This window comes from Miniopterus natalensis, chromosome 11, assembly GCF_054644295.1.
Source record: "Miniopterus natalensis isolate mMinNat1 chromosome 11, mMinNat1.hap1, whole genome shotgun sequence".
In the NCBI taxonomy this organism is placed as follows: Eukaryota; Metazoa; Chordata; class Mammalia; order Chiroptera; family Miniopteridae; genus Miniopterus; species Miniopterus natalensis.
This window is the reverse complement of record NC_142091.1, coordinates 5,930,250-5,944,719: the sequence shown is the minus strand read 5'-3', so window position 1 is coordinate 5,944,719 and position 14,470 is coordinate 5,930,250. Positions and strand designations below refer to the sequence as shown.

The window sequence follows — 14,470 nt, the reverse complement described above, 5'->3', positions numbered from 1 at the left end:
AGCAGGCGCCCGGTCCTCCCCGCCGGGAGAGGGCGCGCACGCGTGTTCCGAGACGAGACAGGATTCCTCATCCAGCGCACGTGTTACCCTCAGAGCTTGGATACTCGTCGTGTATCCTGAATATTTTTGTTCCCAAGATGGTAACTGACTAATGAGAAACAAACACATAACTTCGCCACACTTGAGATTTCCTGCCTTTTCTGGCAAGAGCTCAAAGCATTTGCTTGAAAACTGAAGCTCATCCTAGGACTCACAGATTAAGTGAGTTGTCGACGGCTTCAGCTGGTTTCTTGAGCTGAGTAGACCATGTCTGAGATGCTTATTTCCTACTGGGGAGTCCTGAGTGCCTCCAAGTGAGCAAGGCCAACCCACTATTAAGACCAATTGCCTGATAAGGCCTGTCCCGAAAATGTTTCCCAGTGCCAGGAAGCTCCGTGAGGCAGCTTTGTGTGGTTTTGTTGTTGTTTTTTAAAAATATATCTTTATTGACTTCAGAGAGAGGAGGGAGAAGTGGAGAGAGAGAGAGAAACATCAGTGATGAGAGGGTCTTTGATCGGCTGCCTCCTGCAAGCCCCAGACCAGGGATGAAGCCCCAACCTGGGCATGTGCCCCAACTGGGAATCCAACCAGGATCTCCGGGATCCTAGGTCCACACTCAGCTGCTGAGCCACGCCCGGCTGGGCCATGAGACAGCTTTGGATGAATAGTCTGGGGGCTATGACACCTGCGAGGCCAGATCTATGGCTTTTTGCTTTTCTTCCTGCCTACCCACCCATCAGTTTTTCAAAAGCTGCTTTTTAAAAGCAAGCCCCAGACCTCCCGTTCCACTGGGATGACATGAATGAATTTTCAAAAGATGGAAACAATATAGGAATTTTTAGTGTTTACATGTATATTGGAATATTTTCTGTTAGACTTCTAAAAATTACATAGAATTTACTCATCCCTGCTATGTGAATGGGGAACTCTTAAGTACTGTGGAGACACAAAGTGATATAAGTAGTCGTTTTTCTCAAAGAGTCTGCTTCAGCACAGTAAAGCAGCTTGGCTGAATATGAGGGAAGAGAGATGAGTAAGACAGGACTCCACTCTTAAGCAGCTTCCTGGTGAGTGGGAAAAGCATACATATAAACACCCAGCTAGACCATTATGCAGAATGAAATAAGTGCTACAGGACTAAGCAACAAGAGAAAGGAAGAGTGGGAGAGCTAACAAGGGAGACTTGTGGGAGACTGAATTGTGAAGCAGTATCTGGTAGGCGAGGAGCGAGTGCTCAGTGGAGGAGTTGAGGAAGTAAATCCAAGATCTCAGAACTGAGGCCCCTGGAAGGTCAGAGGTTTCCTGCAGAAGGGTTCTTGGGGGAAGAGGGTCTTCATAGTGAAACTTTGCACCTGGACAACTTCCTGTGGAACCAACCTGCTCCTCTAGCTCTAGCTGCTCTGCCCACTAATAGCTTCCTCCTGCATTCCTAGGTTCTGGCCCTGAATTCTCTCCTCCCTTCATTTCATGTCTTCTCCTCCCCTCAAGATTATAAACCCACACTCTAGGAATCCTCTGCTCTTTTTAGAGTTAAACGATGATGCATGGGGCAGGCCCACAGCAAGGTTACAGTGAAATTCAGGGATGCTCCAGCTTCCCCACCACCCACCACCTCCTCTGGCTTAGGCACCTTGTTGCTGACCTGCCAGGTTCCGCCTAGTTCTGCAACTCTACACTTTAAAGAGCAAACTTACTCCCAAGTGCTCATTCCTCAGGCTACCAACTGGATTTAGGTGATATTTAATACTTTCCCTGTTTACTTCTCTAAGGAAGGCACTGTGTACCAAAGTCCTTACAATGTGTATGTAGAGAAGGACCTCTTGGGGAATGGAGTTTCCTTTGAATCCTTTTGTAGGATTTTCCTTCCCCTGCCTCCAGAAAGCAATGAAAAACCCTTGTCCTGTAGGGATGGAATCCACTCCCATAAATCTAGGAAAAGGTGTACCTGTAACACAATTTGTGGGTGCTTGTTGGAATATTAGATATTTGGATGGCAGGGTCCTCTAGGTAAATCTATTGATAGTCCAGTGCTACCTTGCCAGCTCCCTGCTCATTACCACTCCCTCCACACATGCTCCTTAGGCAGGAGCTGTTACTATGGAAATAAATTATTTTTAAAAAACAAGCAGCCCCAGGCTTGAGAAATATCTCCTGAACAAGCCCGCAGCAGCAGGAGGTTAATAGGGTGTTCCCCTGTTCCAGCTTCAAGGGGGAGAGGACTGGGGGTGGTAGAGGGGGGATATTCCATGTTCTGTTCGCAGCCTCCGCCAGGTTGGGTCCTGCGCTCTCCGTGGTCGGTGTCGGCCGGGCCTCTGCCAAGCTCTTCTCTCTAGGGCGGCGCTCCGCACCTACATACCCGGCGTCTAACTTCGGCCAGGAAACGGGAACCGAGAAGCTGCTGAGCCTGGGGGTGTTGGGAGAAGGGGCAGATGCTGCCCACAGGGGTCACCTTCTTCACCCCACAGGCGTCCAAACCACAGAGACCTAAGCGAGGGGAGAGCGGAGGCGGCGTCTCAGGTGAGCGCGGCGCTCTCGGTGAGCTCGGGAAGGCGGAGTACCCCGATTCCAGGATGGGGCGGGGTGGCCAAAGATCCCGCCTATTTTCAACCCCGGAACCACCTCCGCTCCCGATCGTCCTCCCGCCCTCCTCCCGAGCCTCTGCACCGCGCTCCGCAAGCCCCGCCCGCGCGGGTGCGGCTCCTTTAAGGGCGGGTGGGGGCGGGGCGGGGCCGAGTTGTCAGTGTCGGCGCCGTGCGCGCAGCCCCGGAGCCCGCGCGCCCCCCGAGTCTGCGGGCGAGTCTCCGGCGGGGTCCGGGGGGCCCGCGCCGCGGGCGGGAGGAGTCCGGCGCGGGCCGGCGACGACCCCGAGTCGGGCTGCGGGACGAGGAGCGACCCGACCGCGGAGAGAGGGACCCCGGCGTCGCCCCCCAGGACCTCCTCCGAGTGACACCGGCGCCCGCTGACCCCGGCCCCAGCCCCGGAGAGCTCCGAGCCCGCTCGCCCGGCCCGGGGGAGCCCGCGCCCCGCGCCCCGCGCCCCGCCTGGGCCATGCTCCCCCGGCGCCGCGGCTGAGCCCGCGCTGGGGCCGGGGCCGGGGCGCGGCGCGGAGCATGGATCCGGGCTGGGGGCGGCGGGACGTGGGCTGGGCGGCCCTGCTGGTCCTGTTCGCTGCCTCGCTGCTCACGGTGCTCGGCTGGCTGCTGCAGTACGCGCGGGGCTTGTGTCCCGCGCGCGCCGCCGGCGCCCGGAGCCCGGGACCCGCGCCGGCCGGCCCCCCGCGGGAGCTGGGCGTGTGGCGCTCGCTGCTGCGGCTGCGGGCCGCGCGGGCCGGCGCCCCGGGGGAGCCAGGCGTCCGCGGCCTCCTGGCGTCGCTTTTCGCCTTCAAGTCTTTCCGGGAGAACTGGCAGCGGGCTTGGGTGCGAGCGCTCAACGAGCAGGCCTGCAGGGACGGGGTGAGTTGGCCGGGCCCGGCGGCCCCTCCCGCAGCCGTTCCTTTCGGGGAGGCACTGCTGGCTCACACCGGGAGGGGGGGGCCACCTGGGGCGCCCCGCAGCCGCTCCTCCTTTCTGGGGTCACAGAAAAGGGCGCAGGTGAGGCTGGAGGTTGTAGCAACCCGGCTGTGCCCCAAAGTCGCTGTTGGTGCGGTCGGGCTCCGAGCCCTGCCCAAGTTGCTGTCCTCATAGCAACGCTAACCCCTGCGCCTCGGGGCGCTTCCGTCTCGTCCGCGCGCCGGCTGGGGGCGTGAGGCGGGTGGGGGTGGAGATACGAGGGTAGGAGCGAGACAGGTGCACCTTCCTAAGGAATTTGCCTCCTTCTCCTGCCACCACCACACTCAGCTGACATTTCCAGTCCCAAGCCCCTGGTGTGATCAGGCAGATTCCGAAGGAGCCTGAATTACCCCCTCACCCCCACCCCTCAATGAGCTGCTACAGCCTCGCATCTTTTTGCACGCTGATGTGCTGAGGGAAAGGTGTTTGGGTGGAGAGCAGATCGACAACCCACATTCTTCCCTGTATGAGCCTGGAGCTGCCCTGGAGAGCCGGCCGCAGACCAGCCTAGCCTACTTCCTCCCTTTGCACCACCGGCATTTGACTCCCAGGAGGTGGGGCAGGAAGCTTGGTCATGAGACTGAGAGGTGGGGTGGGAGGTAGAGGTCTCCCTCTCATGGGCCCCTACCCATTCTGGCCCAGTAATTTCTCCTTGCTCTCACATCCATCAGGCCCCTCGCTCAGAGGGTTCTCCATTTCCAGCCACCACTAGTGGGAGGGCTTTATTAGTTCCCCAGATGCCTGGAAACAGAAGTGGCCACACAAGAAGTTGCCCTGTCTCCTGCCCAGCTAGCCAGCAGAAACCCAGTTAGCATCTTTCAGTCTACATCTTAAACTCATGCCTCCACCCAGCTTTCCCTGCACCTTGTCCCTTGGTCAGGAGTGACTCCCTAGGGTAGCTGACTCAGCTGGACATTGACCTGCCTTGCAGGGGGTGGGGAGATTGGGGTTCCAAGCACCCATCTCCCATGGCCTGGCCTTCAAACAAGACACCTGTAAGGGCGGAGAAATTGGCTTCCCTTGGTTTGCCCGGCAAATGAGCCCTGTGGATTTGTTTTCTCCAATCCCAAGACCCAAGGAAGAGCTGTCAGCTCAGTCTGTGCCCCCTGCTCAGTTCTTCCCATCCTGCTCTCCAGTTGGGGCTGCAGTAGGTTGCTTCTACTGCTGTGAAAGAATTAGGAAGCTCTTTCAAGACTTAAGCTAAGCAGCTTTTTTCCTCCCTAACACCACTGTGCTGTCTGCCTTGAGGAATTAGCCAGGCCCCTGGACCCTTGAGCCCTCTGAGCTTGCTTTTCTTCCCAGTCCCTCTGGTAAAGTTCTCCAAGGCCATGCTGAGCTGTCTTCATCTCCAAGAACATGGATAGAGTCGTACTCTTGTGCATGTTCATCCTATCTGGAAGAAGGCTTGGCCTCGTTTCTCCAGCTCTTGCCTTGAATCGGTGGCCTTACTGGTTTTACCCTTAGCTCAGTCATGTCTCTCTGCTCAGCTCTTACATGTAGGTGGCCGCCAACACCTTCATTACTCTTTCTATGTGTCCTTTCCTTTGGGTGAAGGGTAGAAGATGAAGAGGAAGTTGGGGGAGAAGAGGGAGGCTCCTGGTATTTCAGGAGGAATCTAGCGTCTTCTGCACAAGGTGATCTGGTCTCAAGGTGATCTAGCTCCCCAGTCTCCCTAGCAGCTGCAGGCCCCTTGAGAGGTGGGGTTTGAGGAGAACACTTCCTATTCTAAAGCCCTGAGTCAAAGAGGGGTCAGAAGCCAGCCTGCAGCTGAGGCCTCGGCAGTGCCAGGTCCGAGCCAGCAACTGAGCAGGCCAGCCCTGCCGTGGTAGCTTCAAAGACCTGATCCTATGTCCACATTACTCCCTCAGAGCTCCATCCAAATCGCCTTTGAGGAGGTGCCCCAACTCTCACCCAGAGCCAGCATTGGTCATGTGACCTGCATAGACCAATCAGAGCACACCATGGTAAGGGTCTGATGGGCAATACGTTCTTTAGGGTCTCAGAGGGGGCTGATTCCAAGAGTTCCCTTCAGTCCAAGGGTTCTTAACCTGAAGTTGATGAATGATTTAGAAATCCAAGGATTGGCTTCAGGAGGTCTGAGAATGCCACTAAAGTTACATGTGAAATGTAGTACATGTGTTTATATCTGCATTTTTCTGGGGAGAAGAGTCTTTAGCTTTTACATGATTTTTTTTTATGGACTTGTGGCCCCAAAACAGTAATATCTTAAGGACAACTGAAGTGGGGAGGGGTCTGCTGACCCATTACAGGGCAGGGCAAAGCAGGATTGAGTATCCTTCCTCCATGCCTAACCCTCTTTGCCTCCATGCCTTGCCTGTCCCAGGTGCTGCATTGTCAGCTCTCTGCTGAGGAGGTGATGTTCCCAGTTTCTGTGACCCAACAGTCCCCCGCTGCTGTCTCCATGGAGACCTACCACATCACTCTGACACTCCCACCAACACAGGTGGAGGGGGGTGTGGGAAATAGAGTGGGACAGCAGGTGGTTCAGTTGCCTCAGCCTTTTCAGTTGGATCCCCTTCTGAGATGGAATTTGGGGAGGGAGGGTCCTGGGGAGTGGGCATAACTAGAGGACTGGGGTGAGTCAGCTCAACCCCTCTGTCCCTGTCCCCAGCTGGAAGTCAGCCTGGAGGAAATCCCTGGTGAGGGGCTTCTTGTATCCTGGGCCTTCAGGGATCGCCCAGATTTCAGCCTGACAGTGCTTCCCAAGCTGCAGGCTAGAGAGGTAAGGGAGCAGGGCTGGGGGTGGGGGGCAGGACGAGGCAGAACAAGGAGGGAGAGGCAGAGTGGGGGCCCCACCTCTCTGTTCTCTTCTCGCTGCAGAGAGGTGAGGAGCAAGTAGAGCTCTCCACTGTTAAGGAGCTGATTGAGGATGCCATAGTCAGCACCCAGCCAGCTATGATGGTCAACCTGAGGGCTTGCTCTGCCCCTGGAGGTCTGGTGAGTAGACACTCAAAGCAAATAGTTTGTGCTCTGGCTGGTGTTGCTCAGTTGGTTGAGCGTCACCCCATGCACCAGAAAGTTGCAGGTTTGATTCCTGGCCAGGGCACAGGCCCGGGTTTTGGGTTTGATCCCCAGTAGGGGGCATGCAGGGGGCAGCTGCTCGATGTTTTTTTCTCATCGATGTTTCTAACTCTCTCTCTCTCCTTCTCCCTTCCTCTCTAAAAATCAATAAAAACATATTTTAAAAAATAGTTTGCAGGCATACTATCTCCAGGGTACTAAGTCAGAATTCTCTTTTTACCTCCTTCTGTTCTTAGGTGCCCAGTGAGAAGCCACCCGTGGTGTCCCAGGCCCAGCCAGTCATCCCCAGACCTACCCGGTTATTCCTACGGCACCTTCGAGCATCGCATCTGGGAAGCAAGCTGGAAGGTGAGAGCTAGAAGTGACTGGGGGATTGCCAAGGTTATGGTTGCAGGTTATGGAAATGGCCTCTCTTTTCCTCAGTGGCTTCCCATCTTTGATCTGAGCATCTTCTAATTTCTGTCTCCTCACAGGCACTGGGGAACTGTGCTGTGTGGCTGAGCTTGACCACCCCATGCAACAGAAGTGGACCAAGCCCACAAGGGCTGGTCCTGAGGTGGAATGGACCGAGGACCTGGCACTGTAAGGAGCGCCTCCCCTGCCCCCAGTCCTGCTCCCATGGGCAGACTGAGAATCATCCCCTTCCAGCATAGCCCCGGCATGAACCAGCTCTGTTTTCACTAAGCCTTGTTGTGTGCCCCTTTTGTGTGCCAGGCCCCAACCTAGGTCCTGGGGATACAGACATGACCAAGATAAACTCCCCACCCCTGATTTGATGTCAGTCTCAAGGCAGACAGATGTATGTAAAGAAAATGGTCTAAGTGCTCTATTCGAGGTTTGTAAAACGTGCATGGGAGCGCTTACGTGGGGAGATTGCTCCCTGCAGGGATAAGGATCAGAGTAGGCTGCATGGATGAGGCGATATTTAAACCACACCTTAGAGTAAGAGGATTTTCAGCAGGCCGTGAAGGACAAGTGTTCTTGGCAGAGGGAAGAGCTTGAGCAAAGGAGAGATGGTGGTTTGACATGGAGAGACTGGAAGGCAGGGTGAGGCAGGATCAGGGAGGGTTTGAATGCCCAGCTGAGGAGTATGGTCTCCACTCAAGCCCTGTCCTGTTCTCTTGGGAAGAGAAAGTATTTGGAAGGCAGGAATTAATCCCATTGGAGCACTTGTACCATCTTATTTATGTACATCACTCTCTGCATCTGGCCTGTAATCAGCTCGAGGCTGGATTCCCTTTGCTAACTTTCCCCCTCCCTGCCCCTTCTTCTCTTGGCCACAGGGATCTGGGCCCCCAGAGCCGGGAGCTTGCCCTCAAAGTGTTAAGGAGCAGCAGCTGTGGAGACAGTGAGTATGAGGCAGGAAGGAGCACCTCCGGATGGGCACTGAGTGGAGCCTGATCATGGACCCAGCTCACAGTGCTCCCCCTTTCCCCAGCTGAACTCCTAGGCCAGGCCACACTGCCTGTGGGCTCTCCTTCCAGACCACTGTCCCGAAGACAGGTGTGCCCACTCACCCCTGGGCCAGGAAAAGCCCTGGGACCAGCAGCCACCATGGCAGTGGAGGTGAGAAGCTGACCCCTGGGGGAAGATGGGAGGAGACAGGAGAGGGCAGTCTTTGAGGCCTTGATTATCTTTGTCTTTGCTCTTCCACTCCTTGACAGCTTCAGTATGAGGAGGGCTCCCCCCGAAACCTGGACACACCCACCTCCTCCACTCCACGCCCCAGCATCACACCTACCAAGAAGGTCGAGATGGACCGTACCATCATGCCTGATGGCACCATTGTCACCACAGTCACCACTGTCCAGTCCCGGCCTCGTGTAGATGGCAAATTAGGTAAAAAGGAGGAGCCTGAGAGCCCAGCTATAGCGAGGGCCCCAAAATGCAGATCCATACAGGACAGGGAAAGGGCAAAGGAAAGCCCTAATTGCAGCCGCCCCTGGTTTCAACCACTTTTTCCTGATTATCTTTGTCTCTCTCACATGGTCCCTTCCGCCCTTCCATTTCCCCAACTCTTCCCCTCCCACTTCAATCCTGGGTCCACCAGCCCTTCACCTGGGACTCTTGCACTTCCACCTCCTCAGGCTCCCTCTGTCTTTTCACGGGTGTGTTCCCCTCTTTTTCCCCAGCTCCAACTGCCTAATCTTGCCTCCCTCTACCCTCAACCTTCTGGTACCCTGTGGGATCCTTCAACACACCCAGTGGCCTCTGTGGTATTTCTTCTACTCCCAGGAGCCCTCCATGACATTTCTCCTATCTCTGGGGGTCCCATGAAATCCCCCTTCCTCCAGGGGACCCATGTGCCATCTCTGTTTTCATGGCATCTCCCACACCCTCAGTGCACACTCCCTGTGGTATCTTTCTGTCGCCTTGGCATCTTCTTAATCGCTCCTGTGACTAATCATCCCTTAGTCACCCCTGCCCTCTGAGTCACCAAGGCCTACATCTCAACAAAGATGGGGTGGGGACCACTCTAAAACACCTCCCAGCTCACTGACCCTCCCCCACCCACCAGACTCCCCCTCCCGCTCCCCGTCCAAGGTGGAGGTGACTGAGAAGACAACAACTGTGCTGAGTGAGAGCAGCGGCCCCAGCAGTACCTCCCACAGCAGCAGCCGTGAGTGGGGAGCTGGGAAGTGTGAATGTTGGCTGGTACCAGGGCCCCAAAGTAAAAAACCACTTTGGGTAAGGCACGGGAGTTCAGGTCCAAGGAGCTGGAGAGGAGTCAGGTTGTCCACCCTCTGTATCCACAGCAGGAGAGAGCCATCTTTCCAATGGCTTGGACCCTGTAGCAGAGACAGCGATTCGCCAGCTGACTGAACCCAGTGGACGAGCAGCCAAGAAGACACCCACTAAACGTAGCACTCTCATCATCTCTGGTGTTTCCAAGGTAACGGCTCTGGGGAGAGGAGCTGGGCTAGGGAGAAAGCCCTAATGGGTCACTCTGGTCCATTAAAATGTGTCCCTTTTGCCAGGTGCCCATTGCTCAGGACGAGTTGGCCCTGTCCCTGGGCTATGCGGCATCGCTGGAGGCCTCAGTGCAGGACTGTGCAGGGAGCAGCAGCGGCCCCTCTCCACCTCCCTCAGACCTACCAGCCATGTTCCCGGGACCTCTCGAGGCTCTGTCCAGTCCCACAAGTGTCCAGGAAGCTGATGAGACAACACGTTCCGACATTTCTGAGAGGCCATCTGTGGATGATGTTGAGTCGGAAACAGGATCTACTGGTGCCCTAGAGACCCGCAGCCTCAAGGATCACAAAGGTGGGGATATATTGGCAGCCCCCCTTCTTTTATACCCAGTATCATGACCTGGGTCCTACTGGGCCCTTAGAGACATGAAAGCCTCAAGCCAGTTTGCTTTGTCCTTCCTCTCCCTAGGGATTACCAGAGGTCCCAGCCTGTCCCAGCCAAGCTAAAGCTAAAGTAGAGAGAGGAGTGTGATGCTCTGGGGCTTGGGGCCTGTGGCATCGTTTACCACTATGTTTCTTTTTCCCTGTGTCTAAGTGTATATCTCCCTTCCTCTGTTTTCTTTTCTTCCCTTTTGTCATGTACTCTTTCCCCCCGAGTATGAGAAACCCTCCCTCAGGCTAACCCTAGGACTGTCCTAGCAGTGACACAGTTTGTGGACGGCTGTGGTACTTCTCACTTCCCCCAAACATCTTCGTTCCTCCATCAATGAGTCTATCAACCACAAATGTACTTAACTATTAATGATTTAAGCCTGCATCACTTCTTGGGATAATGAAATTCCTAACTCCAAAGCCTGCTGTGGAGGTGCCTTCCTCATTATATGGGCCTGAAGTGACCTCTGAAGTGTTCCAGATGAGCCCCTTCCTGCTCACATCCTGGAGTTGTCAACAAGTCAGTGTCAGCCAACCTTGTTGCTTCATGTCTGTCTCTGAGGACACTCTTTAGAAACACCCTCTGCTCAGCCTTTGTCTTTCCACAGTAAAGAGGCCCAGTTCTCAGTCTACTCACAGAGCGGCCTGCTGGCATTCCTCTTCAGAACAGTAGTTAGGAGTGTGCACAGAATCCCACGAGCACCCCCTTTCCCTTAGGAAGGAGAAAGGACATGTTTTGTCTCTATTTTCCTAAGGAAGCCTGGCTTCTAGGCCAGAGGCCTGGTTCTGTTCCGCATTTGTTGACCCCTCCATGCTTGGTCTTTTCTCTGCTCAGCAACCCCCCACATCCCCTTGGTGCCTCTCTCTCTGCCTCAGCCTCCCCTCTTCCCCCGCAGTGAGTTTCCTGCGCAGTGGCACCAAGCTCATCTTTCGCCGGAGACCTCGACAGAAGGAAGCTGGTCTGAGCCAGTCACACGACGACCTCTCCAACACGATGACCACACCCAGTGTCCGAAAGAAAGCTGGCAGCTTTTCTCGCCGCCTTATTAAGCGCTTTTCCTTCAAATCCAAACCCAAGGCCAATGGCAACCCCAGCCCCCAGCTCTGAGGGCCTCCTCACCTCCTGAGCTAGGAGAGGGCAGGAGTCCTCTCAGCCCATTCCCCACATCCCTTTTGGTTCCCCTTCCTGGATACCCAGCAGCCTGGGCCAGGAAAGCCCTCTGGGTTCCAGGAAGCCCTGTCTGTCCTGGACCATGGGGCCAGTGGGAAGGGTCTTGTAGGGGGAAGCACATGAGATGAGCACCTGTTGCTGAGGACCTAAAGGAGCGGGTGGCTAGGAGTCAGAGGAGGGCTCTGTCCTGGCGTGTGGGCACTCCTCAGAACTGTTTGCCTGCTGTGGACACTGACCCCTCAGAGGAGTCCCAGGGTGCTCAGCTCCTCAGCTGACCCTCCCTTATTTATTCTCTTTTCTATTTATATGTGTGGTTCAGGGCCCTCAGTGAACAGATGTAGAGGGCGTCTCTCCCAGATGACCCTTCTTTCCTATCTCCGGAGGGTAGGCAATTCCCTTTGGGATGGGGCTCCCACACCTCCCTTAGGTCCCTTCTCTGACCAGCACCAGTGTCTCCCTCTGAGGACATTGGCAGCTCATAGAAAGTTGGGCCAGCGCCAGGATAGGGGGCAGGTACTCCCCACCCCCCTGCCTCCTCTTCTACTCCTCCCACCTTTCCCCTTTATTACGTTTTTGTACTTGAGGCCTTCTCCACGAGCAGTGGCTCTGTTGGAAGGAGGGATTCAGGGGCCAGGTGGGAATCCTTCCCTGAACAGATGGACTTAGGGTCTTTATTTAAAGACTGTGTGATGACGGAGCATGAGCAGTGCCGCAGCTCGGTATGTTGGGAGATGATGATGCCACTGCTGTGTGATGGCTTGGAATTTAATTTATTAAAGTCAAATTGGAGTTTATAAACTGGACGACTGGTTATCCTTTGGAAGTCGAAGGGGCAGTGAGGCTGTGGTGTTGGTGGAGTGGGAGGATCAGAGATGGCCCAGGCTGTGAGGTGACACACATATTGGGTCTGCTCAGAAGTCCCTGCAGCGCAGAAGTGACATGTAGAAAGAAAGTGGGAGAACAGAGTCTCTGAAGGGTGAAGTTGTAGCAAAAAGGCAGGCAAATTGACAAAAAAATCATTTTGCTAGTATAGGCACCCTCATTTCCCTTTCTTGAACAAGTTGCTCCTTCCAGGATGTAACAGAGTCCGGAGCGTGGGCTCTGGATCTAGACTGCCTGGACTTGACTCCCGGCTCCATTAATTACCTTTGTGACCTTGGGCAAGTTATGTAACCTCAGAGTGCCTCAGTTTTTTCATCTGTAGAATGGGGAATGTGACAGTAGCTCTCATTTGGCTGTAGATGAGAAGTAAGTAAGTAAAGTGCTTAGCATTCTCCTGGCATATAGTCAGTGACGAAGACGGTAACTGGTGCCTCAGAAGAGATAGATTGGGACAGGGAAGTCTTTTTAAAATTTTTTAATTACAGTTTCAGGTATACAGCATAGTAGTTAGATATTTATATGATTTATGAAGTGATGATAGTTCTAGTATCCACCTGGCACCATACATAGTTACAGTATTATTGACTGCATCCCCTAAGCTACCAATTTGTACTTCTTAATTCCTTCACCTTTTTCATTTAGCCCCCTAACCCCCTCCCTTCTGGCAACCATCAGTTTGTTCCCTGTATCTATAAATTTGTTTCTCTTTTGTGTGTTAGTTTAGTTTGTTCTTTAGATTCCACAAATAAGTGAAGTCATATGATATTTGTCTTTCTCTTTCTGGCTTATTTCACTTAGTATAATTACCCTCTAGGTTCATGATGTTGTTGCAGATGGTAAGGCTTTGTTCTTTTTTACTGCCACGTAATATTCCATTGTGTGCATGTATCACATCTTCCTTACCCACTCGTCTATTGGGGGACACTTGGGTTGTTCCCATATCTTGGCTATTGTAAATAATGCTGCAATGTACATAGGGTGCATATTTCTTTTTAAGTTAGTGTTTTGAATTTCTTCAGATAAATACCCAGAAGTAGAATTGCTGAGTCATAAGGTGGTTCTATTTTACATTTTTTGAGGAGTCTCCATACTGTTTTCCATAGTAGCTGCACCAGTTTGCAATCAGGAGGGGAAATCTTACAAAGGTTTCATCATAATAAAAAAATTTTCATTCCTAAATGTGGGCTAGTTTCAGGGAGTTATAGATACTAGCAAACTCTATATCCCTGGTTCCTGTTCTTTGGGACCTCATCCAGGACTCAAAACAGGCAAGCTGCTGCAGGATGTCAGCACTGGACCAGGGATGGGAAACCTGAGTGTGCCCCAGGTACACTAGGTGACCTCGAGCAGACCACTTCTTTCTGTACCTTAACTTCTGCCTAGATAATCAATCATTCAGGTCACTCTCAGTCTTGCCATTCTGGCTTATCTGCTTCACAGGGGGGTTGGGGCACGTGCTTTTGGGAGGCAGCATGGAATTGTTAATATTCTCCATAATCCTGTCCATACTAGTCACAGAATATGGGATACTGTATTTAGAAAGAGTGGCAGAGTGCGGATATTTGGTTAATTTGAATGTAATGATATGCTCAACTCTAGGTCATGAAAACTCAGATTTATCAAGCTGTTTCCTCTGATCTAAGGAATGCATCTCTCAGTGGTTCACAGAGGAGCAGTTTGTTTACCAATATGACAAGACAGCCAAACACACTGAGCTTGAAATTTCACAAGAAACTTGTTGGTGGGAGGGCAGGTATTCAGATTCACACTGTATTCAGCTTCCAGTGTTGAGCTGCCCAGAGCTCAATGGATCCACATATTTTATAGTGAAGTGCCTGGTCACAAAGACGGATTTAAAAGTGAGTGCGAAAGGTACACAAAGCATAACTTAATCAACTCTATCCATTTTACACCTTCAGGAGAGAGCACAGCTTTTGATGAGTATGCATTATGCTTTAAGTTTTTGTGGCAGTTTTTAAAGAACAAATCTCAGAATGTGAATTATCCAGCTGGAATTGAGGCTTATTTTCAAAAGAAGCAGATTGAGATAGAAGCAAATTATGCTAGACACTGCCTCAAATTTTGGAAATGTGTGGATCTCAGAACTATCTTGAAATTTTTGCTCTGTAAAAATAGTACGAGTCTACATAGTTCTGCGGGTGAATTTTTTCTTCATGAAATTGCTAAATTAAAGCTAATAGCCATCTTCAGTGGTATAAATCTGAATTAAAATAAGTAGCATTTTGTGAAGTATTACTATAACCATGCTTTTGAATGAATAAAGTTGATAAAATATATTTTACTATTGTATTATATTTTTATTGATTTCTGAGAGAGGAAGGAAGAGGGAGAGAGAAACTTCAATGAGAGTCATTGATCAGCTGCCTCCTGCACGCCCCCTACTGGGCATGTGCCTCTGAAAAGCAATGGGGAAAAACCCAGGC

General features: G+C 52.8%; 1 protein-coding gene across 2 annotated transcripts; it reads left to right on the top strand.

Moving 5' to 3' along the window:
- Window positions 1-3,144: 3,144 nt before the first annotated feature.
- Window positions 3,145-13,065, top strand: C2CD2L (C2CD2 like). 2 transcript variants are annotated; one of them, XM_087821488.1, is made up of 14 exons: window positions 3,145-3,491; window positions 5,456-5,551; window positions 5,932-6,051; window positions 6,220-6,330; window positions 6,429-6,545; window positions 6,866-6,977; window positions 7,103-7,211; window positions 7,913-7,977; window positions 8,068-8,195; window positions 8,294-8,468; window positions 9,148-9,249; window positions 9,389-9,522; window positions 9,608-9,893; window positions 10,870-13,065. In XM_087821488.1, exons 1-14 carry the CDS (start codon window positions 3,150-3,152, stop codon window positions 11,079-11,081), a joined length of 2,109 nt encoding a protein of 702 aa, XP_087677614.1. In that variant the 5' UTR covers window positions 3,145-3,149; the 3' UTR covers window positions 11,082-13,065. The 2 variants fall into 2 exon arrangements, with proteins under 2 accessions (XP_087677614.1, XP_087677613.1); XM_087821487.1 differs by having other exon boundaries at window positions 9,386-9,522.
- The last annotated feature ends 1,405 nt before the right edge of the window (window positions 13,066-14,470 follow it).